Source organism: Chiloscyllium plagiosum, unplaced genomic scaffold, assembly GCF_037043375.1.
Source record: "Chiloscyllium plagiosum isolate Xiang-an unplaced genomic scaffold, Cpla_swu_hap1 HiC_scaffold_31, whole genome shotgun sequence".
In the NCBI taxonomy this organism is placed as follows: Eukaryota; Metazoa; Chordata; class Chondrichthyes; order Orectolobiformes; family Hemiscylliidae; genus Chiloscyllium; species Chiloscyllium plagiosum.
In genome coordinates this window covers 57,596,851-57,622,535 of record NW_028270169.1, presented here as the reverse complement: position 1 = coordinate 57,622,535, position 25,685 = coordinate 57,596,851, and the positions used below count along the sequence as shown (strand labels likewise).

General features: G+C 40.8%; 1 protein-coding gene across 1 annotated transcript in view; it reads left to right on the top strand.

Moving 5' to 3' along the window:
- The window catches only part of LOC122564176 (protein phosphatase PTC7 homolog), a 107,579-nt gene that overhangs the window by 19,608 nt on the left and 62,286 nt on the right, over window positions 1-25,685 (top strand). Inside the window, exon 2 of the mRNA XM_043718854.2 lies at window positions 21,071-21,250. Coding sequence (XP_043574789.1) covers window positions 21,071-21,250 — 180 coding nt within the window. The remainder of the gene's footprint in view (window positions 1-21,070; window positions 21,251-25,685) is intronic.

Below are 25,685 nucleotides of genomic sequence, written 5' to 3'. Positions count from 1 at the left end.
ATAAACCTCTATAAGGTCACTCCTCAGCCTCCAGTCTGGCGAAAATGGCCCCAGCCTGTTCAACCTCTTCCTATAGCTCAAACCCTCCAACGCTAGCAACATCCTTGTAAATCTTTTCTGCGCCCTTTCACGTTTCACAGCATCCTTCCTATAGGAGAGAGACCAGAATTGTACACAATGTTCCAGAAGTGGCCTAACCAATGTCCTGTACAGCTGCAACATGACCTCCCAACTACTATACTCAATGCTCTAACCAATAAAGTTAAAAATCACAACACCAGGCCATAGTCCAACAGGTTTATTTGGAAGTACAAGCTTTCAGACGAAGGAGCAGCACTCCAAAAAACTCGTGCTTCCAAATGAACCTATTATGTGGTTTTTAACTTTGTCCACCCTAGTACAACACCAGCACCTATTGCTCATGGCTGACCAATAAAGTATTGCATACCAAATGCCTTCACCATCCAATCTACCTGTGACTCCACTTTGAAGGAACTATGAACCTGCAGTCTAAAGTCTCTTTGTATCAGATGGGAGTGTTGTTGAACATTTAAACACTGGAATGTTGAGTTGCCAATCCTGTCCTTCTCTCAACCAAGTTTTTGTAATGGTTACAATATCGAAGTTCCTTGTACTAATCCAGGGTTTGTGCTTAGCTGCCTCACCTGTTATATCCTTGCATTAAAATAAATACATTTCAGACTGCCAGTCCCACTGAGTTTACTAACCTGGCCCTAAATTCTTCCTATTAGAATTACTTGACTTAACCTTTACCTTCTGCTCAGTCACTCCATGTGCTGACCTACTGCTCTGGTTCCCGCTCCCCTGCCACACTTGTTTAAACCCTCCAAGTGGCATTAGCAAATGTCCCTGTAAGGATATTGGTGCCCCTCCAATTTAGTTGCAACCCATTCTTCTTATGCAGGTCCCTCCTGTCCTGGAAGACATCCCAATGATCCAAGTACCTGCAGTCCTTCCTCTTCCACCAGCTCTTTAACTATGCATTCTGTTGTATTATCTTTCTATTTCTGGCCTTAGTAGCACTTGACAGATTAATCCTGCGATTGCAATTACTTCGAGTTCCCACCTTTCAACTTTCTATCTAACTTCCTAAATTCCCTTTGCAGGACCTCCTCTCTAACCCTACTTATGATCATTCATTCTAATATGGTCGATGACCTTTTCAGAACATTCTGTGCTTGTTCAGAGACCTCTTTCTCCCTGGTATTAGGGAGGCAGCACTATCCTGGAGTCGCGCATGGCCACAGGAATGCCACTGACTACAGAGACCCCATGACTACCGCTCACCTACATTTCGACACTCCCTCCTTGCTGTCAAACAGAGCCATGTGTGGTGCCAGTTATCTGGCTTCTGCTGTTGCTTCCCTCCAAGAGGCCATTTTCCATCACCCCCAACAGAATCCAAAATGGTATACTGGTTTGAGAGAAAAATAGCCACAGGGGACTACTGTCTGCTTGCCAATCCTGGTGGTCAGCCAATTATCTGGTTGGATCTTAGTAGTTTCAATAATGTATCACAACAATCTATAGAAGTTTTTGTCTCATGTACGCTCGCTCTCCAGTTAGTCCACCTGCTGCACCAACTGATCCATGTGACCGAGGAAGAACTGCAGGTGGACATGCTTCATGTAAATAGGAACATTTATTGTCCCACAGCTCACAGGAAGAGCATACCATTTCACTAACTGCCATTATTAGCCCTCTTGTAACTAGAGGATTAAAAGAAAAATGTTGCTCACTCCCCTTTACCAAAGCCCATCACTCACCAAAGCCTGTACTTTCTCCTCAAAGAGTAGCACTTTGACCCCACAGTCCCCCTCCAACATGGCTGCTCCTGCGAGGGCTTGCTTCCCTTTTATATGCTACCAACAGGAAGGAAAATCTTGATCTCTTACCTGGTCCCCACCTTTTTTAAAACAGTTACTTTCTGTTGAATGCTCTTCCTTTTGTTGAACATCAGATCCTACATGATCCCCTTAATCTCCTCAGTCGCTTTTCCACTTGATTTCATTTTAACTTTATCTTTAACTTTATTTTAACTTGATTAAGCAGTTAACTAACAGGGTCACATTATTATTAAGTTTTCTGTTGATATTTATAATTAGTAGATACTGTACCATTTACTTTTTCCCTATCCTTTCGGATTTTTTTGTCCTTTTTATTGATAGGGATATTGCTTCATGCTTGTCCCTGACATCATTGTGCTCACTTTGTGCCTGCTGTCGAGATAAACCACGTGATGTGTGTAGAAAGCAAAGTACGTACAACTTGTAACCAGTTATTGGTACTGCACTTCTTGCTGAGGATGTTCAGTCAGAAGAGCTGAAAATCTGGTAAACTTGAGCATACGTTTAAAAATGTTTAAATATCACCAGTTTATAATGGTTAGTCTTTGTGCTAACAGACTTGCTTGAGTCAAAGGCTGTGGGTTCAAGTCCTGTACTCAAACTCTCAAGATCTAAACTGATGTTTAGTGAAAAATGAGCAGTGTTGCATTAATAGCACCATTTATTATGTGAAACGTTAAACTAAAAACATTCAAGTTCCCTCCATTATTTGAAGAGCATAGAGCTCATTCGGTATCCTGGCCAACATTTGTCTGCACCTTTTTGAAAAGGATACGGCTGCTTGTGTTGTATCATCTAGTAATTTGGATATGAGCTTTAAGACTTGTATTGCTTTATGCTGTTTTAGGTGAAGCAATTACCTGATTTGACCATGACCAGTACATGATTGCAGTTCATTGTGTGTTCATATTGTTCTGGAGTTTGTGAAGTTATGAAGAAACAAAATTCACCATTCATTATGCCTACAGCTGCTCTCGCATGTTCCACAGACTTTTGTGGTCACTAGAGATCCATTTCAGTGTTGTGCACTCTACTGGATGTATCATCTTGAAGAATCCTCACTGACAGGCAGAGTGTAAAGCAGTAAACCAGAATGTACACGGAATTAAACAATCTTGCATTGAAGTGAAATTGACAGAACAACGTCAATTAAGAACATTTTTCTTAATTGTGTTTGAACATTTTAGCCAAACAAAAAATTAATGGCTGAATTATATGGTTTTTTTGTTGATTCTAATATAATCAGGAACAAACCGTTGGATATCCAACTGATTACTTAGCAATTGAAAAGATGAAAAGCAGGTTATTCTGAGTGAATGGAATAGAGGATGGACTACATGAAGTTTTCATAATTCCTTTCAGATCTATTCATGTAGAATAAGTATGAGCAGACAGGTATCCCGCAATTTGTTTTAAAAACAACTTTTACAAATGACTAGTTATTATGGAGTGAAAAGATAATATTGGTACAGAGGAAGATTGGTACAGAGGGGAGGGTTTAAACTAACTCTGCAGGGGCATGGGAACCCAGATTGTAGCTTCAGGGTGCAGGGCCTGGAGTGTAGGGAGGTTAGGAACATGGCCTCAATTTCCAAGGAGGGTGCCTGTAAACAGGAAAGTGGCTTGAAGTGTGTATACTTCAATGCAAGAAGTATACGAAATAAGGTAGGTGAACTTGCAGCGTGGGTTGGTACCTGGGACTTCGATATTGTGGCTATTACGGAGACATGGCTAGAACAGGGACAGGATTGGCTGTTGCAGGTTCCAGGATTTAAATGTTTTAGTAGGGTCAGAGGTGGGGGTAAAAGAGGGGGAGGTGTGGCATTGCTTGTCAAAGATCGTATTACAGTGGTGGAAAGGACGATGGATGAGGACTTGCCATCTGAGGTAGTTTGGGCTGAGGTTAGGAATAGGAAAGGTGAGGTCACCCTGTTAGGAGTCTTTTACAGGCCTCCTAATAGTCCTAGAATCATTGAAGGAAGGATAGGGAAGGTGATTCAGGAGATGAGTGACAGTAATAGGGTGGTTGTTATGGGGGACTTTAACTTTCCTGATATTGATTGGGAAAGCTATAGCTCAAGTTCGTTAGATGGGTCAGTGTTTGTTCAATGTGTGCAGGAGAGTTTCCTGACACAATATGTAGACAGGCCAACAAGAGGTGAGGCCATACTGGATTTGGTTCTGGGTAACGAACCAGGCCAGGTGTTAGAATTAGAGGTAGGTGAGCACTTTGGGGATAGTGACCATAATTCGGTGATTTTTACTCTCGTGATGGAGAGGGATAAGTGTGTACTACAGGGCAAGAGTTATAGCTGGGGTCAGGGAAATTATGATGCGGTGAGGCATGACTTAGGATGTGTGGCTTGGAAAAGTAGACTCCAAGGCAAGAGTGTAAATGATATGTGGAGCTTGTTCAAGGAGCAACTATTGAGTGTCCTTGATAATTATGTACCTGTCAGGCAAGGAGGAAAGGGTCGTGCGAGGGAGCCGTGGTTTAATAAGGAATTGGAATCCCTTGTTAAATGGAAGAGGGCAGCCTATCTCAAGATGAGACGTGAAGGTTCAATTGTGGCGATTGAGAGGTATAGGGTAGCCAGGAAGGACCTGAAGAGAGAGCTAAGAGCAGCAAGGAGGGGACATGAAAGGTCCTTAGTCGGTAGGATTAGGGAAAACCCTAAGGCTTTCTATAGGTATGTTAGGAATAAAAGAATGACTAGGGTAGGAATAGGTCCAGTCAAGGATAGTAGTGGGAAGTTGCGTGTGGAGGCGGAAGAGATTGGGGAGACACTGAATGAATACTTTTCTTCAGTATTTACTCAGGAACAGGGCATTGTCGTCGATGTGAATACTGAGTCACAAATAAGTAGAATGGATGGCTTTGAGGTATGTAGAGAAGAGGTGTTGGAAATCCTGGAAAAGGTGAAAATAGATAAGTCCCCTGGGCCTGATGGCATTTATCCTAGGATTCTCTGGGAAGCAAGGGAGGAGATTGCAGAGCCATTGGCCTTGATTTTTATGTCCTCTTTGTCTACAGGAGTAGTGCCAGAAGACTGGAGGATAGCAAATGTGGTTCCCTTGTTCAAAAAGGGGAGTAGGGATAACCCTAGTAACTATAGGCCGGTGAGTCTCACTTCTGTTGTGGGCAAAGTCTTAGAGAGAATTGTAAGGGATAGGATTTATGAACATCTGGATAGGAATAATGTGATCAAGGATAGTCAGCATGGTTTTGTGAAGGGCAGGTCGTGCCTCACAAACCTTATTGAATTCTTTGAAAAGGTGACGAAGGAGGTTGATGAGGGGAAAGCGGTAGATGTGGTATATATGGATTTTAGTAAGGCGTTTGATAAGGTTCCCCATGGTAGGCTACTGCAGAAAATACGGAGATATGGCATTGAGGGTGAGTTGGAGGTTTGGATTAGGAATTGGCTGGATGGAAGAAGACAGAGGGTAGTAGTTGATGGCAAAGTTTCTTCATGGAGTGCCGTCACTAGCGGTGTTCCGCAAGGATCTGTTTTGGGACCATTGCTGTTTGTCATTTTTATAATTGACCTGGAAGAGGGGTTAGAAGGTTGGGTGAGCAAGTTTGCGGATGATACAAAAGTCGGAGGAGTTGTTGACAGTGAGGAAGGATGTGGCAGGTTACAGCAGGATATAGAGAAGCTGTAGAGCTGGGCAGAAAGGTGGCAAATGGAATTCAATGTAGCTAAGTGTGAGGTGATTCACTTTGGGAAGAATAACAAAAAGATGGGGTACTGGGCTAATGGTCGGATACTTGGTAGTGTGGATGAGCAGAGGGATCTTGGTGTCCATGTACACAGATCTCTGAAAGTTGCCACCCAGGTAAATAGTGCGGTGAGGAAGGCATATGGCGTACTGGCTTTTATTGGTAGAGGAATTGAGTTCCGGAGTCCTGAGGTCATGATGCAGTTGTATAAGACTCTGGTGCGGCCGCATCTGGAATATTGTGTGCAGTTTTGGTCGCCATACTATAGGAAGGATGTGGAGGCACTGGAACGGGTGCAGAGGAGGTTTACCAGGTTGTTGCCTGGTATGGAAGGAAGATCGTATGAGGAAAGACTGAGACACTTAGGGCTGTTTTCATTAGAGAAAAGAAGGTTTAGGGGTGACTTGATTTGAGGTGTACAAGATGATTAGGGGGTTAGATAGGGTTGACAGTGTGAACCTTTTCCCGCGTATGGAGTCGGGTATTACAAGGGGGCATAGCTTTAAATTAAGGGGGGGTAGATATAGGACTGAGGTTAGGGGTAGGTTCTTCACTCAGCGAGTTGTAAGTTCATGGAATGCCCTGCCAGTAGCAGTGGTGGACTCTCCCTCTTTATGGGCATTTAAGCGGGCATTGGATAGGTATATGGAGAATAGTGGGTTAGTATAGGTTAGGTGGGCTTGGATCGGCGCAACATCGAGGGCCAAAGGGCCTGTACTGCGCTGTATTGTTCTATGTTCTAAGAAGGGTGCAACAAAATATGACCGCATTGAAGGGCTGGACATCTTGTATTTCTTCCTTTGATTTGATTGCCATGTTTTTCATTTAAATGAATTTGTTTCTATAATGGAGCTTACATTTCTGCACAAAAGTAGTGATTCTAAATAAAGTTGGGAAATAAAGTTAGACAGCAATTGGCTCCAGTGAGCCTTTGCTATATTAAGGTAGGAATGCTGACCAATTCCTAACTGATTGGGAGAGTGGGGGAGGAATGTATATATGCATATTACCTTCAGTAAGTTCAGAAAACATTCCCCTTGCTAAAGCAAAGAAAGTGAGACATTGACGTCCTGAGAATCAAATGTAAGTATAATCCAGACGGCCTCACTCAAAAGTGACCACCTTGTAAAGTATTGTTACATTTACTGGGCTAGGCAGTAATCTGTTGCAATTGCTTTTGTGCATTTTGGAAATATTCTGGACAACCTTTAGAATAATTTTTGGGGAAACTTGATGGTTATACTTGGCATTCTTCTGGAAGTGGACATTTGGCTGAAGGTCATTATATGTTATCATCATAGGTGGAATTGTGGATATCTTTGTTTTTGCTTGAGAGGAAGAACAATAAGCTGAGACCAAGCAAGATTAATATAATTGGAAGAAGGGTGACTGCTCAGTCTCCCAGACGTGTCATTCTTGGCAATAATTTCTGTACTCTTGAGAGGTGGTACCCTGGAAATTGAAAGTACAAGTGAGACCTCAAACACATGTAAAAGCAAAAGCTCCAAAACAGCAATGGTAACAACAGGCTAAATATGTTTGCTTGAAGGAAGTTTCAACAATTCCAGCATTGTCTTCATATTGTATAGTCTGTGTTTACCAAATGACAAATGCATTGCTCATCAGAATCAACCAATTTATCTTTTGATTTCCCCAGGGATCAGGAAGTCTGATCCCTCTTGTTCTGTGGTGTGCTAGCCTTCCCTGTTGTACAAGGAAAAGTAGACAGATATTCAAAACCCGTTATTATGCCTGAACAGGAATATATCTTGTATTTAAATATGACGTAACCATCTTGTGTGTGCACTAATTGCTATAAGGTTGCACACACTAGTAATAGTACTCCTGCCGAGTGAGTTGTTTTTGAGGCCCCAATGCTCCATTCCTGTAGATCCAAAAACTTGCTGAGCTCTTGCCTCTGAACTGTTATTGAACACTTGGTAAGGGTCATAAAACAAGACTTAATGTGTCTTTTGTGTTTGGGAAATAGTGTTCTGAGGCATCTAGGATCATTGTCACTTACTGCATTCACTATGACTTAGCAATTAATTGGAGTGGTCCTAGTGAAGCAATAGCTTCAGACCTGTTTAGTCATTCTGTGGTCATCTGAACTCATGGGGAAGCTGCCTAAATAAATTGGAATTATTCAACATAATCTGAGCAGCTGTTGGTAAAACACTACTCTTCTGCAGTAAAGCTGTACTCTAAAGATAGCCTTTACTCAGAGTGATAAGGGCGTGGAATGCCCCACCTGCCAATGTAGTCAACTCCGCCACTTTAGGGAGATTTAAACAATCCTTGGATAAGCACATGGATGATGATGGGATAGTGTAAGGGAACGAGCTGAGAACAGTTCACAGGTCGGCGCAACATCGAAGGCCGAAGGGCCTATTCTGCGCTGTACTGTTCTTAGTTCTAACCCCAGCATAGTTCAAGGACAGGCAAAGATGGCACTCAGCAGAGTGAATACCTCTGCAGCATTGTGTTAATTCAATGTGATTATAATTAGAGATTTTCCTTGAAGTTTTTTTTTAATCAGTCTGGTTAATATTCTGTAACCTCCAAAGTTTAGGAAAAGGTATTTTTGTTATTAACTTCCATTTCAGTTAAGAGGCTTCAGACAAGTCAGCATCCAACAGCCTGCTCTGAAAGCGCTGCTCACATTGTATTGGTTGTGATTAAAGTGCAATGCAGCAGCTGAGATAATAACAAATATTCTAAATAGAATGACCCACATCATTCTTTAAAAATGAGTTATCCTTTCTTCCAATCTCAACAGGTTATTTCTTTTTTAAAAAAAATCAATCTAGTATCTGGATATCCATCTCCACCTAAAACTAACACTTGCACCTTGGCTACACAAGCAAGCAGAAGACAAAGCTTCTGTGCACCTTCAGTGACTGAAGTAATTACCTCCAAAGAATTGTTTTTCAAAGCTTAAAGCTAGGAAGGAATAGCAGCAGACATGAGAAAACAGAGTTTGTTAGCAACCACATTTCGATCTCAAACCTTTAAATTGGACATCAACCAATGAGCATTTGATCCCCAGAGCTGCAACACTCTGATACTTTTTATGTCCAGTTGAACTTTATCCAAAATGGCTGTTCAGGCAAGATCAATGCTGGTTGCTGCAGCTGCAACCTGGAGAAGAACACTGGTGCTGAAATCTGTTGACATCCTCATTCTGCTTCTTTCTCTGCCCCCACCCTCTGCTCTTTTTCTTGATCAGCCTTTCACATCTGACTCCCCTTCCTCCTTGCTTAATCCTTTTCTCTGCCATTTTAGCTAGTATCTCTCAAAAATATAAAGACATTTCTAATCCTATTGTATAATCTAGAACTGATTGGACTATGCATTGATTGAATCAGATATGAAAATAATTTGGCTCTGTGTAAACCTTCAAGTCAGTTTTAAATATGGATTCAGTTCAAATCCATTTATATTTCCTTCTCTCCTAATTGGACTCACCAAATTAAAATGAAAATTGAATGCAAAGTAATATTGTACTGTAAAATTAGTTGCCATGCTACCCTTCCGTTGCATTTGTTGATTTTAATCTTTTTTGAGTGAAGTTGTTTCTATTTTGCTTCATTGTACAATGGGTGGCACAGTGGTTAGCACTGCTGCCTCAGAGCGCCAGAGTCCTGGGTTCAACACTAGCCTCAGGCGACTGACTGTGTGTGGAGTTTGCACATTCTCCCCGTGTCTGCGTGGGTTTCCTCCGGGTGCTCCGGTTTCCTCCCACAGTCACAAAGATGTGCAGATTAGGTGAAATGGCCATGCTAAATTGCCCATAGTGTTAGGTGAAGGGGTAAATGTAGGAGTATGGGTGGGTTGCGCTTCGGCAGGTCGGTGTGGACTGGTTGGGTTGAAGGGCTTGTTTCCACACTGTAAGTAATCTAATCTAAAAAAAACCCTCTCCTATAATTGAAAAACCAGTATCAATATTATTGGTACAATGAATTTTTAACATCAGATCATTGGCACCAAGTACCAGGAGAAATTAAGCTGAGATCTTGCCATTTATTTATTTCAGAGTTTAAAACAAAACATTGGAATGTCAGAGCTGGTCCTGCCAGATCTGTAAGGAGAAAAGATGAGGCAATGTTTTAGGTGTTCACCTTCACCAGAACTCAAAGTGGTGAGACAAGGCCACTGAATTGAACAAAGGATTCAATTTTCAAAGCTAGTTTCCCATTTTATGGCTGGGAAACTAGCTTTGAAAATTGCTAATGGGGTGGGATGGAAATCAAGGACATGGAGCAGAGCTAACTGAAGAAAGCAGGATCCAGATGGTGAATGTCAGTCCCAATTTCTGCTTCAGCTGAAGGTAGTATGCATTATGAATTGAACCTGAAACCCTCCAAGTCAGAATGAATCAGTGTCACTCTGAGCAGCGTGTTGGTTTGGAGTCGAGGGCTGGCTGAAGACATGTATGTTTGTTTGCTTGATCCTAGAATATCTACCCAAAAGAATGGATGTTTTCGGTATTTCTTGATTGAACAATCAACAGGTTTTTTAAACAAAGTAAAATATTAAGCTAGCAATTAATTTTAACTATACAAAGAAAGCAGCTTGCTCTCCATTATGTAGCTCTATTGTGTCACAACTGGTTTACAAATTAGGAAACATTTCTGTTCTCCAGTTGATACTATCATCGGCAGAACATTAAAACTAAAGGGCAAACAAGCAAGTGAAACTTCAAGAACATTAAACTGCAACAATGGAATTAATTGATAGTATCAACTGGAGAACAGAAATGTTTCCTAATTTGTAAACCAAATTAGGACTTTCAGGATTATGACTCGAGACAGCAACAGAAGGGGAATGCAATTCCATGTCAGATGATGTGCTATCCAAGTGCTGATATTGCCAGTTTGGAAGATATTGTGAAGGAAGCCTTGAATTGGAGCAATGCATTTTGTAGGTGGTAGACGTGATACTCCAGAGGTGGAAGAAATTGACAGGGTGCCAATCAAGTGAGCTGTGTTGAGCTGCTTCTGTAGTTTCTGCACAATACCTAGACAATTGGAGAGTTTCCCCTGACCTGGTCATTTGCATTGTGGGGGTTGGATGTTGAATAATGCTGTAGAATTCTGAGCCCCTCACCTAGTCATAGCTACAATATTTATATGGCTGGTCCAATTGAATGTTGATAATGGGGAATTGAATGATGCTGTTAAATATCGAGGAGATAGTAGATTCTGTTATTGGCGATGGTAATTGCCTAGCACTTGTATGATGTGAATTTTATTTTTCATTTGTCAGCATTAGCTTGGATGTTCTGCAGATTTTGATGCAGGTAGACAAGATCTACTTTAGTATCTGAGGAGTTGCAAATGATGCTGAACTCTGCAGCCATTAGTGAAAAGCCTGAGTTTTAACATTGAAACAGCTGAAATGGTTTGGCCAAGGAAAGTGACCTGGAGATGTTCTGAAACAGTGTCCTGAAAATATGATTGACTAAAGGAAGTGAGAGAAGAGATTGCTGTGCCTTTAGCAGTGATCTTTGCATCTTCACTATCCATTGGAGTAGTGCCAGATGATTGGAGTGACAAATGTTATTCCCTTGTTCAAGGAAGGGAGTAGGGATAATCCTGGGAATTACAGACCAACCATTCTCACATCTGTGGTGGGTAAAGTATTGGAGAGAATTCTGAAACTGAATTTATGATTACTTGGAAAACCATAGTTTGATTAGAGATATTCAGCATGGCTTTGTGAGGGGGAGTTCATGCCTCTCAAGCATTATTGAATTCCTTGAGAATGTGACAAAATACATTGAAGGTAGAACAGTGGATGTGGTGTAGATGGATTTTAGCAAGGCGTTTGATAAGGTTCCCCATGGTAGGCTCATTCAGAAAGTAAGGAGGCATGGGGTACAGGGAAATTTGTCTGGATACAGAATTGGCTGGCCCATAGAAGACAGGGTGATGGTAGATACAAAGCATTCAGCCTGGAGCTCTGTGACCAGTGCTGTTCTGCAAGGATGGGTTCTGGGACCTCTGCTCTTTGTGACTTTTATAAATGACTGGTGAAATGGAAGGGTGGGTAAGTAAGTTTGCCGATGACGGAAAGGTTGGTGGAGGTATGGAGGGCTGTTGTAGGTTGCAACAGGGGCATTAACTGGATGCAGATCTGGGCTGTGAAGTGACAGACAGCATTCAACCTGGAAAAGTGTGAAATGATTCACTTTGGAAATTTGAATGTAGTATACACAGTTAAAGGCAGGATTCTTGGCAGTGTGGACGAATAGAGGGATCATGGGGTCCATGTCCATCAACCCCTCAACGTTGCCACCTAAGTTGATTTGGTTGTCAAGAAGGCGTAATGGTATGTTGGCTTTCATTAGCAGTAGGATTTGAGTTTGAGCTATGAGGTTATGCTGCAGCTCTATAGAGCCCTGGACTTCCACACTTGGAATATTGTGTTCTGTTCTGGTCACCTTATTATAGGAAGGATATGGAAGCTTTAGAGTGGTGCAAAGAAGATTTACCAGGATGCTGCCTGGACTGGAGGGCATGTCTTATGACGAAAGATTGAGGGAGCTAGGGCTTTTCTCATTGGAGCGAAGAAGGATGAGAGGTGACTTGATCGTGGTGTATAAGATAATGAGTATGGATAGAGTGGATGGTCAGAGACTTTTTCCCAGGGCAGAAATGTCTATCATGAGGGGTCATAATTTTAAGGCAGGAAGATTTAGGGGAGATGTCAGAGGTTGGCTCTTTACACAGTGGTGGGTGCATGGAATTCACTGCCAGCAGTAGTAGTAGAGTCAGATGCATTAGGCACATTTGAGTGACTCTTGGATAGGCACGTGGAACTTCGTGCAATGAAGGATCTGTAGGTTAGTCTGATCTTAGGGTAGGATGAAAGGTTAGCATAACCTTGAGGGCTGAAAGGCCTGTACTGTTCTGTGTTCTATGACTTCAATGTGAACATGTGAATTAGAAGCAAAAATAGGCCTTGATCTCTTGAGCCTGCTCTGCCATTCAATAAGATCATGGCTGACCTGTAATATTAGCTGCATATTCCTGCCTACACTGGATCCCTTGACTCGCTTGTTAGTCAAGAAGCTATTCAAGTAGCTAGGATGTTTGTGGTGGCTATATAGAGATGTTCACCTTTGATTCCCGTTGACTGTTGGAATGAATTGTGCTGCCATGGTGTCAAGGGCAATTCATGTAAAGGTGTAGAAGAAAATAATTAATGATTTGAAGCTATGGAGGGACTCAAATGAGGAATGAATTCTTCATTCCAGTGAGAGCATGCCCAACTTAGAAGTTTGGGGAGTGGTTTAATTGCTGTCTTTAGGATTCTGAATGGGTTGGGTATTATCAACAATGATAACCAATTTTACCTTATCTAGAAATAATGGATTGAGATGACACACATGCACTTGAAGATAATGTCTAAACAAGTCTTAGAAAACAGTAATTGAATGCCTGCTAAGTGAGACAGTATTGATTAATTCAAATGCAGATTAAACACATTTATTTCAGCAAGTATGTTTTTAGGATGGAGTGCATTAATAATTTGAGACACAATGCTTGGCAGGGACTGATGACCTCAGACCTGTGGTTTCCTAGAGCTTCCCAGAGGTGGGGTTTTCCACATTAATGATTGTGTCTGCTGCAGGGTCATTGATCAAGATTCGTCTGTGATTATTCAACAATTCAACTATTATGTAATTGTAACTGATGATGGTAAAAATGAACCTGGGGACCTTGGTGTTTCTTTGCCTCGCAGTGTCCATATTTCAGGCTATGGACCGTTTTCCACCCTAAACTGGAAGTTTTGTACTCCTTCAAAAATAAGCTTTTGAGCCTTCAGTAGAGTTAAAATATCTGTTTTACAATTCTGCCCATCTTTTTTGAAAAGCAGCAAGGAAAATATGGATTTGATCCAGGATCTAGTGAGTCATTGATAAATGCTGCACTCTGTAATTAGAACCAGAATTCCAGTGGAAGAATGAATAAATACTTTATACTTATAAGGGCATGTTATGCATTATTTTGTACGTTTTAAGACTTTTCATCTACTGCCATATGTTATCATCATAACTTAGCAGAGTCCAGGAACTGAATGGACTACTAATGGTTGTATGAGTTATATTTGTGGACTGCTAATATTTTTAGGCTTTTTATTATCTTTTTCATGTGAAAGTTATCTATTTACCAGGTCTTAGACTTGACTTTGCAGCTGTTGAGCTCTCTTTCTCATTCATAGTAACTCTTAAATGAAGCAGAATTCCTTTTGGTGATGTCCCTATAATATGTCTACAAGCATACAGCAAAAGCTTGGATTTGGATAATAAGTCAACAGCCATTCTCACCAGCAAATTAGGAAATTAAATCAAAAACCTCCATTGATAAGCTGAAGTTTCTGGCTGGTAACTCCAAATTAACCTAACCCAAGCACACTTGTCATATGACCACCCCAACCAATCTGTGGATCTAGACCATGTTAGAACATAAAATCATGGGCAAGCCATCATTTGACCAAGGTTTGTCTGAAAGAGTATTCAAACCCTGCAAGAATGACTGAGCCTGAGAAAGTTGAAAATGCTACCAAATGGAGACCGTGTGAAGTTGAGACAGCAACAGTGGTGTGAATTGGAAAGCAGATGCTGCTAAGGAATGGGAGATTTGAGCATCAAGTTGTTCATTATTTTGAAGCACAAGGAATGTTTTGGAATAGTTCCATAAGTAAGCATTCTCTCCAGAAATGAATAGGATGAGAACAGCTACCGATCCCAACTTTGGAGCAGCTCAACTAACATGGTTCAATGCAACTTTATCAGAGAATGTTCCACAATTGGGCCACAATATTTTCACCCGTAGTAATGTTTGGCAAGATCAGTTCAAGACAACATATGGCATCAATTTGATAAGTGGTGAACATTTGGCAGTTATAGCAGTAATGATGGATGATTAGCTGTAGAATAGTTTCACCCATGTTCAAAAGAATACTCACTAAGACGACCTTTTAACATGAAAGAAAGAACTTTTTTTTCCACTATTTTTACCGGATCACACTAATGTTTTAAAGTTGATTTGTGTGACGGTAGGAAAGGGAGTGAGTCACTGCTTGGTCTACACCAGCATGGATGGCACCAAACATCAGCTTGTGATGGGGAAAGTCCATGAGCCATGTTGTTTTTTGTGTGCCACGTCACTACCAACCCTGTATGAGGCTAATAAAACTGCGTGGATAACCTTATGCATTCTTTGTGATATTGGTCAGAAGTGCGGATGTGTATTGAAGGAAGATTACTATAGACAGTTGTCCTGTGGACCCTAGACCAATGGCTTCAAGATTGTCAAGTCAAACCTGCCTTTCAACATGACAGCCAATTAAACTCTAGCCAATGGGTGATGAAAGGTTTTTTTTAAAAAGCTTAGATTATTGAGACCATTGATTCGAAGGCAAAGTACAATGCAGAAGTTATGTTCATGGTTGGAGAAGCCATGGAAGATGGTAACACTGGGAACAAGGAGGAGTAGGATGAAGCCAACCAGCTGTTTGTTTGCCTGTGGGAGTTTGACACATTTCAGCAGAGAACACCACGGAAACGTGTTCTGAGGCGGACAACATCTTAACTTGAACAACAGAATTGACTGATGAGGTAATTGTTAGATGCAGTGTGCTCTTCAATGGAGGTGGTCAGTGGCCCTGTAGAGCCTGCCTGCTCACCCACCTGTTTCCCAAGCTGAAGCCATAAAGGCTATCAAGATACTACTATTTCACACTCCAGTAGGAAAACACAGGAGATGCTTGACTGCACTGACAACCTGGTGCATGTGCTACATTTGTTCAAAGACAGCACGATAAGCAGAACAAGATTAGTCAGTTTCTCCAGAGCTAATTCACAACATTATTCTGTCCCTTTTTCAGTCCAAGGTAGACCATTGAAAATGGTGAACAAGTTCAAAAAGAAAGTAATTTTTTCACATTTACAGTGTTTTTTTTTCCAATTGTTTTGTGTTGACATAGGGCATGTTTGTAAGTAAATTGAGTTCTATAGAGGCCTCCTTGGCTATCTTGAAACTCTACTTAACATGAATTTGTTGACAAGCCCCATACAATTTTATTCTGGGTAGAGTTGGCATTAAGAAGTAGATTCACCTTGCTGTACATTTGGAAAAGGTAAACTACTTTTTCCACTGATTCATGGATGAGATGACCTCTGCTCATACAAAGAGGCAATGTTGCTATTACTGACTTTTATGAATGCTTTGTTTATATCACCTACAAATGCTGGTCTTGAGAAGATGGTATTTGAACTGCCATTTTGAGGCACTGAAGACGATATAGTAGAAATGCAGCCACAGTGCTCTTGGTGAGGGAGTTTCAGGATTTCAACTCGGGACATTGGAAACTAATGTTGTCGCAAATCAGAATGGTCTATGACTTAAAGGGGAACTTGCAGGTGGAGGTGCTTCTATGTGTCTACTGTGCTTGCTTTGACAAATTTGGAAGAAAGTCACGTGCTGCAGAATACCAAATCTCTAATCAGTTCTTGTCAGCATTTGTGATTGGTCCAGTTCAGGTCTGGTGACTCCCAAGATGTTGATGGAGGGGTATTCAGTGATAGATAATGAGCTTGAAAGCCAAGGGATGATGGTTAGCCCCTCATTGGAGATGGCATTGCCTGACACACGTACAACATGAGTGCCACTTGCCATTAATCCATCCCAAATTAACTATATTGTCCAGTTTTTTTCTCGCATGAACTGTGAATGGTACTGAACACCATGAGCATCTGCAATTTCGGACTTTTCTGAATGTTGAAACAAAAGCATTTGAGGTTGTTTCCAGCATGATGGTGGAGACGGATATTGAAATGTGATGGGCAAATGAAGAGGGAATATGAACTGTCTCAAAATCTGGAATGTATACTGATTTTTTTTCTTAAAAATACATTATTTAAGAGTCTCATATGAGACTATCTTAAAAGCATGATGTGATATAAAGGTGTCATCTTGCAGTGTGTGATTTTATTTAAGGGTCACAGCAGAAATGTTGGTAGTGATTTAGTTCAAGTGAAGGTCATGAGCATGATTAACTGTTCTGAAGGGCAAGTGTAATATTGACCGTCAGCCCTACCTGACCATGCCAGAAAATGCGCAAAGCACTAATTGTTCATTGAGGGTAATGTTCAGAGGAATCCCTAAAACTGGTTTTATGCTGTTAGGTGAAATCAAAGTCTGTTTTTGTTTTGGAATTCTGGCATGTGCAGAATTCTGCTTATCGCCATTCTTGATGGGCTGTTTGGAAAGGAACCAAAATTACTGAAATGTGCAAACAGAAGCTTACTAAAACCCTGGCCACGAGCGATTGCGATTTACCCACAAGATGTTGCCGAGGTAATGAATTAGAACTTCAGTCATAAGCAAAGTATTTTTGTCATAAGCATTTTCATATTAGGTTCTCTGCACCTGAGTTCCTGTTATATCAATATTATATTATCAATAAAATACATTAAGTCTTGATTTATGAATTTGCTGTAGGCAAAGTGACTGGCACCTTTTATAATGTGATTTGCAGTCAGGAAAATATTTTGTCTGTTTTTTGTTTACTTCAATGGATTTTGTTGGTTGATTTGTGGATAACACAGTAACCTCCTTAGCCCAGTTGGGCTGTTAGCAAATTTGCATTGTGGAAACAGGAAAGTCATCTAGTTTGAGTGCAGTATCAACCCATGATCGTTGTATGCTCTGTGTTTATGTGCGAAACATTTTAAAACATTCTCAAGATGTGGTTACGAGTCTAATGTATTATGCTATTTTGAGCTGCCTTGAGAAGATTATTGTGGGCTGCCTTGAATCTGACAGCATGAAATTTAATATAGGGAAGACTGAAACAATGGTTTGGTCCCTGCCACAGATTTCTCTCACTGGTCACTGAATCCATCCTTCTGTTCATCAGCTGCCTGTCACCAGATATGTGCACTGTTTCACATCCATAACATTATGTTACTCTGACCTTCCTCAACACTTCTGCTGAAACTTTAATCCATGCTAGTCTTACTCTAGATATCTGTGCTCTTTAAATTCTGTTCTCTTGAGCATCTGATTTAAACACTTCACTGTTGTTGGCCCCAGCTCAAGCTGCTTGTGGAACAAATTCCAAAGTTTAGAGTCTCAACATTCCTAAACTCTTTCCTCCTTTAAAGTTTAAAAACTCAATACAGTTGGTCCAAAGTGTTTCGGATAAAGGATTGTGTAGATGTACCAGGTTATAGTCCAGATTTATTTGGAACTACTCACTTTCGGAGCGCTGCTCCTTTAGGTAGCTGTGGAGCAGGATCCGAAGACACACCTTCTAGCAAAAGGTCAGTGTCATGCAACTGACAGGTATATTGAATAAAACTAGATTGTTGTTAAGTCTTTCATGTTTTAAAATGGGTTGCAGGTTTTGGTTCATTAATATGTAAATCTCAGAACTTCTTTCAAGTCGTATTCTCAAGATAACATAAGGTTTTATAAAAAGAAGTGACCTCTCAGCCCATTGATGTGTGTGTGCGCATGTGAGAGAGAAAGAGTGAGTGTGCGTGTGATAGAGTATGAGCCTTGAGAGGATGTGTATGTGTGTATGAGAGAGGGTCCGCATGAGTGTGCGTAAGAGTATTTGTGTATGTTTGTGTTTGAGTTTATGGTGTAATGGTGTCCCGAGGAATCGTACATTGAGCCCAAGCTACGACAATGGATGAATGGACACCGCGCAACAATCACCAGATAGGTGTGTTTTCTCCCAGTTGGGGAATACTTCAGCGGTCAGGGACATTTGGCCACAGATCTTCTGGTGACCATCCTCCAATGGGGACTTCGGGATATGTAACAACAGAGTGGCTGAACAGAGGCTGATAACCAGGTTCGGTACCCAGAGGGTAGCCTCAACCAGGGCCTTGGGTTCATGTCACTATAGGTGACCTCACCACATTATACACATTCGCATACGCACAGACACACTTTCATACTCACACAGACCTTCTCTCATACACACGTGCTTTCTCTCAGACACTCACCCACTCCCATGCACAACCCTTCTCATTGGCTTATACTCAGTCACATTCACATACACACTCTACCAAGCGCGTGCACATGCAAAAAACTTTCTCTCTCTGGCTCCCTCTCTCTGGCTCCCTCTCTCTGGCTCCCTCTCTCTGGCTCCCTCTCTCTGGCTCCCTCTCGCTCTCTCTCTCACATGTTCACACAAGTCTATGGGGTGAATTTGCATTTGCAGATTGTTCAAAAAGCATACAATCTGAAGGCAGTTAATCCATGTAACTTTTTATTAATTCCTATTTTGGAAATAGAACAAGCCTGACTCAAGATTGGGATACAGACAGATTCTAATCTATCAGCTTTAATGCATTTTCTGAGCTGAGATGTCTTTTTCTTTATTATTATAAAACTTATTAAAAAGAATGTGGCTTGAAAGAAGTTCTGGGATTTACATATTAATGAACCGAAACTTACAACCCATTCTAACACATGAAAGACTTAACACCAATTTAGGTTTGTTCAATATATCTTATCAGTTTTTCGACACTGATCTTTTGCTATAAATTGTATCGTATGATCCTGCTCCACAGCTGCTTGAAAAAGGAGCAGCGCTCCGAAAGCTAACACCCCCGAATAAACCTGCTGGACTATAACCTGGTGTCATGATTTTTAACATTGTCTATCCCATATCAATACTGGATCCTCCACATCCTCCTTTAAAACCTTACTTGAAAACTGCCTTTAATTGAAAATTTTAACATTTTTATGTTAATAAAAAAAAAGTAGACTAATTAACTTAGTGTCTGTTATTAGGAAAATGTTTCAGAATGTTTTCAAGGATGTGATAGCAGAGCATTTAGAAATACATGAAATACATTTAGCAATACATTTAGAAATCAAAGTCGGCATGGATTCATGAAGGAGAAGATCATATCTGACAAATGTACTGGAATTCTTTGAAGTAATGAACAGGATAACTAAAGAGGAAATAATGTAATATGTTTGGATTTTCAGAAGACACTTTGATAGAACTATGCAGGATATTTAATAAGAACTCATGGTATTGGGGAGAATATATTTGTATGGATAGAGGGTTGCTAATAGAAGCCAAAGTTGGGATAAGGGATTTTTGGGATTTTCAGGCTGGAACTTATGATTAATAATTTTGATTATTTTGAAAAAAAAATAGGGCGGCACGGTGGCACAGTGGTTAGCACTGCTGCCTCACAGCGCCAGAGACCCGGGTTCAATTCCAGCCTCAGGCGACTGACTGTGTGGAGTTTGCACGTTCTCCCCGTGTCTGCGTGGGTTTCCTCCGGGTGCTCCGGTTTCCTCCTACAGTCCAAAGATGTGCAGGTCAGGTGAATTGGCCATGCTAAATTGCCCGTAGTGTTAGGTAAGGGGTAAATGTAGGGGTATGGGTGGGTTGCGCTTCGGCGGGGCGGTGTGGACTTGTTGGGTCGAAGGGCCTGTTTCCACACTGTATGTAGTCTAATCTAATCTAATTAGTGATGTACCGCTGGGGCCACTATTATTTACAATATATATTCATGACGAATGAGGAAAGTGAGTGTACTATCATGAGTTTTCTGGATGACACAAAAAGTGGGAAGGCAAGTTACGAGGGTGACAGTCTGCAGAGGGATATAAACGAGTTAAGTGAGTAGACAAAATCTCGGATGGGATGTAATGCAGGGGAATGTGAGGCTATGCACTTTGGCAGGAAGAATAAAGGAGCTGAATATCATTTAACTGGATAAACATTGCAGAAAGCTACCGAACAGATGGATTTGGGAGTCCTTGTTCATGAATCACAAAAAGCTAGCATCCAAGTTCAGTGAGTAATGAGGAAGCCAAAAATGTTGGCTTTTCTTTTAAAAGAAATGGCATATAAAACATAGGAAGTCTTTGTTAAAACTTCACAAATCAGACCACATCTGGGATAATTGAACAGTTTTGGGTTGGGGCCTGTATTCATTGGAATGTAGAAGAATGAGAGGAGACCTTATTGAAGCATGCAAGATTCTTTGAGGATTTGACAGGGTGGATGCATAGGGACTGGGAGAGCCTAGGACTAAAAGTCATAATCTCAAAATGTAAGACACAGGAGGAATTCTTTACTACTGAGGGCTAAATTATTAAGTATATTCAAGGCAGAGATAGAATTTTAAATATAAGGGGATGGAGAGTTATGGGGAAAAGACAGGAAAGTGAAGTTGAGGATTATCTGATGCACCATGATCTTGTTGAATGGTGGAGCAGACTCAGTGGCCTGAATGGCTGCCTGCTGCTATATGTTTGGATATTGAAGCTGATCTCTGACCGAAGTTTTGGTCTTCTGATCAAATATCCCTGTTGATTTTTGTTTTGTAATGCTTACCTTCTATCTCTTTTAGGCAATATTCTAGCTTCAGTTCGAAGAGGACCAGAGTTGTTTACAATGTTTAATGTTTCTCTCTCTGTTGTAGGGGTAGCAGATGGCGTCGGAGGATGGTGGGATTATGGTGTGGACCCATCCCAATTTTCCACTACATTGATGCAAACGTGTGAGCGACTTGTACAAGAAGGACTATTTGTACCCAGCAACCCTGTGGGTATCCTGACTGCTAGTTACAATGAAATGCTACAGAACAAGGCTCCATTACTGGGTTAGTGAAAGATTTGTTTCTTGGTGATGTGAAGGAAACCAAGCTATCCGGCTAAAATCTCAAATACTGATGGATATTTGCGCATCAAGCAAAATTTATCTGCGCAATGACTACGCATGTCTGTAAGGGTGATAAGAGTCCTAACTACCTTGATCATTAATTGTTGGAGATTTAACCAGTTTTGTTGTTTAATCTGTAATGTTGAATTGTTGCACATCAGCTGTTTTAGGGGTTAATGCTGACTCTTGGACCAGGTTAATTCAGGATCTAAAAATGATTTTAACTGCAAGGGCAAATTTTGCACTTTTGCTGATAATTATGTGGAGTGCATAGTTAATTGAATGAACTTCAAAAACTTATTTGTCCTAAATGTCCACTTGTACATGTGCAGAATCTGCACTAAATGACATGGAGTAGCTTGAAGCACTGTGGAATATAAATGCTAGTGAATCACTTGAATCTTGGTTATCTTCCTGCTGATTCCAAAGTCTCATCACTCAAAGTAGTTCCTATTCCCAAAACTATGAAGCCCCAAGCTTTAAAATTCAAAGTTCCAGCAATTGCCAGTGTTCAGCAATGTTTGTCATGTTGGACCCAAATTCTCAAGTGCAGTGTCGATAATATGTAAAAGCTGTATAACATCGCAAGAGAAAAGCATCTTAACCTTGTAACCCTAGCGCTGGAGGGATTTTTTTTGTATTACGTTTTTAAGATTCCACTTGGACGTGGGATGCCTTACCTGTCTTATTCAGTGACTATTTGATTGTAATCAATTAAGCTGCTGTACAGATGATGTTTATACAAATGATGACATGGAAAGTTGGGCAAAATTCTGTGTCAAAATCAAAGTTGGGAGAGCTTTTTTTTTCAGATTATTCCCCGAGAGAAACCACCAAGTCAAAAAATCTGTTTATAGACCAAGCTGACCATTTCAGCTTTTGTTCATTTGCATTAATTTGCTGAATGTGGTCATTACTGATAAAAACAAAGTTTGCCCCTAATTGATGGTGAACAGTGTTCATATCATTTCAGTAGCTTACCAAGCCATTTCAGAATGCAGTTAAATGTCAGCTGTATTGCTGAGCCTGGAGTTGCATATAGGCCAGACTGTCAGGTTTCCTTCTTTAACGCTGGTGAATTAAATACTTTCTGCAACAATCCAGTAATTTCATAGTGTCTGTTACTGTGATTTTTTTTAAAGGTCTAGTTTATTTAGGGTGGTATGAGCCAAAGGTTGGGTATATGGGGTTAGGCTACAGATCAGCCGTGATCTCTTTGAATGGCAGAACAAGCTCGAGAGGTTGAATGGCCGACCCCCGTTCCTGTGCAAACTTCAGCTTCAGTAGTGGGATTTGAGCTCTAATCTCTGGATCAATAGTCTAAGTCCCTGGATTGTTAGTTCTGTAACAAAGCCACTGAGCTATTTTACCCATAAAGCATTTTCTACTGGTGTGGTAGGGTATGGGATGAAGACAGGATCTGCTTTGACTTTCATGTTGCCCTTAATAAAATACCTAATAGGCAATAATCTGGGCTGACCCTGACTGACCCAGTTATACCACCTCTTTAATGAGATGTTAAGCCTAATGACAATCTGCCCCTCTGGTTAAATACAAAACATCTAATTGACAGTACTCTGGAGAGATGTTCCCCAGTGTTCATATCAATGTTTGCACCTCAACTATTGAAACATGCCCAAGATGAGACCATGGTAGATGTAAACTTACACCTTCTGAATAGAACTCAACAAAAACTCAATAGTCTGGACATTATCTTGCTGTTTGGGATCTGAGTCAGGTAACTTTGGGGGCTGTGTGTAGGTGGGGATCTGGTTAGGGGCTGGAAGAGTATGGGGGTGGGGGGGCAAGTCAGGTTAAGGCTGAAAGAATGTGGGAGGTCAGGTAGGGAGCTGTGTCTGTGTTGGGGGATAGCAGTGCCAGTGAGTGTGCATGGGATTACATTATGTAAGGGGTCAATAAATGGTGTGAATGTTTGTGTGGGTAATTGGGTATGAAGGAGGTAGTGGGGTGTCTGAGTGTGAGGTTAGGTGTGGGTGGGTGGGTGTGTGTGTGTGTGTGTGTGTGGCTCTGGGGTATCAGTGACTGTCTGGTGTTGAAAACTCAGTGCAAGCATCATGATCCTGTGTATATTGTGAGAGTGCCAAAATCTCAGTGTTCAGTGCCAAAAGAACTGCTGACCCAGTGAAGAGGTCTGTCTTGTGATAAGGAGTGGAACTTTGAAGCAATTCTATTAAAAGGTCTCTAGGATGAGGGAATGTATTTGCTGCTGTCAGTGCTGATTTTGCATGCAGCTAGACATTGCAACAGTTGTTGATTTAGGTAGGGACCCTGATCTCATTTCACCTCCATGCTCACCTTGGCTCTTTCCCATTGATACAGGTTTTAGTAACTTTAAAGTTATAATGCTTTAGTGGTTTATTTAACTGTGAAAAATGTTCTACATTTATAAATGTACAATGTTAGTATGTTTTCATGGAATGATATGTGCCTTGTTGGAATTGGAAGGGGAAAGACGATTGCATTTTGGTGATTTTTGCACATGTTCCCTTTTAGTTGGAGCTCATCAGCAGTATGTTGAGGACAGCTGCTCATGCATGTTCTGTCTGCTATGGTTGTGCCCACATCACAAGGAAAGCATGTGTGAAAATACTGTTTCATTAGAAACCATCAGCAACTTCTGGCGCATTCAGGATTTGAAAAGTGCACCTGTTCCAAAGTTTCTTATGAAAGGAAGATCTTTCAAAAGCGTGCTTAAAAGGACAATATTCGCAAGGGGATTTTAAGATATTTTGTTTCCTGCTATATTTAATGACTTTTATGGATTTATTATTACAGCCTAATCACACATGCTAAATTATACCTCTAAATTACCAAGTTTAATCTTTTCAACTCTTTTGTACCTTTTTTTTACATTTATGAAGATATCACTGGTTTAACCATTTGCAAATAACTGAAACAATGTTTGATTGTAATGAATACATTTTTAAAAATGATTTGGAGATCTAAACATTGCTGGCAAGGTTTTCTTAAAGTAGTAATGAAATATTTTCCTGAATTGCTGTAATCCATATGGTGAAGGTAATTCCATAGTGCTGTTAGGTAGAGTTACAGTGCTTTGACCTGGTCCCAATGATGAAGAGACAGTGATTTGTTTCTAAATTAAGGTTTGTTCAATTTGGATTTTTGTATTTAGCATTCAATTTTAGCATTCAATTTCCATAGCATTTTATCTTACCTTGTCTGTTCTTTTGGTAGCAAGCTCCATGTTAGTGGCAGGAGCGCAGTTTCTTGGGAGGCTAGTTAAATTTGTTACCTGGCTGTGCATGCTCCCCTCCAAGCAGCTTTTATTTTGAAATTAAAAATGTTCTATTTTTACTTAACAACCTTTTCTCTTCATCTATATATTTTTCTCCTTTTTAAAAGTTTTGGTTTTATTTCTGCGATTTTATTGCTACTGTGTATGCTCTTGGGTGTCACCAGATGCAGTCTTTCAGTTAATGAATCTGATTAACTCTGACTCCCTTTCTCAGACCATAGCTCAGTCTATATAAAATCATACAGCACAGAAACAGACCCTTTGGTCCAACCAGTCCATGCCAAACATAATCCCAAACTAAACTATTTCCACCTACCTACGCCTGGCCAATATCCCTCAACTCTTCCTATTCGTGTGGTTAGAGTCACAGATGTACAGCACAGACACAGACCCTTCGGTCCAACTCCTCCATGCCGACCAGATATCCTAACCCAATCTAGTCCTATTTGCCAGCATTTGGCCCATATCTCTCCAAACCCTTCCTATTCATATACTCATCCAGATGCCTTTTAAATGCTGCAATTGTACCAGCCTCCACCACTGCCTCTGGCAGCTCATTTCATACACACACCACCCTCTGCATGAAAAAGTTGCCCCTTACGTTCCACTTAAATGTTTCCCCTCTTACCATAAATCTATTCCCTCTAGTTTTGGATTCCCCTCACCTGGTTAAAAGACCTTGGACATTCAGCCTATCCATGCCTCTAATAATTTTATAAACTTGTCTAAGATCACCCCCCCATCCTTGGCTCCAGGGGAAATAGTTCAAGCCCATTCAGCCTCGCCCTATAGCTCAAACCCTCCGACCCTGGCATCGTCCTTGTAAAATCTTTCTGAACCCTTTCATATTTGGCAACTTCTTTCCTATACCGCTTTTTCTTCAGAACTGATGGTAGTTAGGAAAAGACATTGCACTTGAAAAGTTATTTTTCTCTTCTCAGATGCTGCTAAATCTGCCGGGTTTCTTGATCAATTTGTGATTTTTTCAGATTTTGAGCTTCTGCATTTCTTTGTTTCATTTAATTAGATAATCAAGTATTTGGGTAGATGGTTGAGTTAATCTTTTCGTTTTTCTAAACCGTAACATATAGTTTAAATT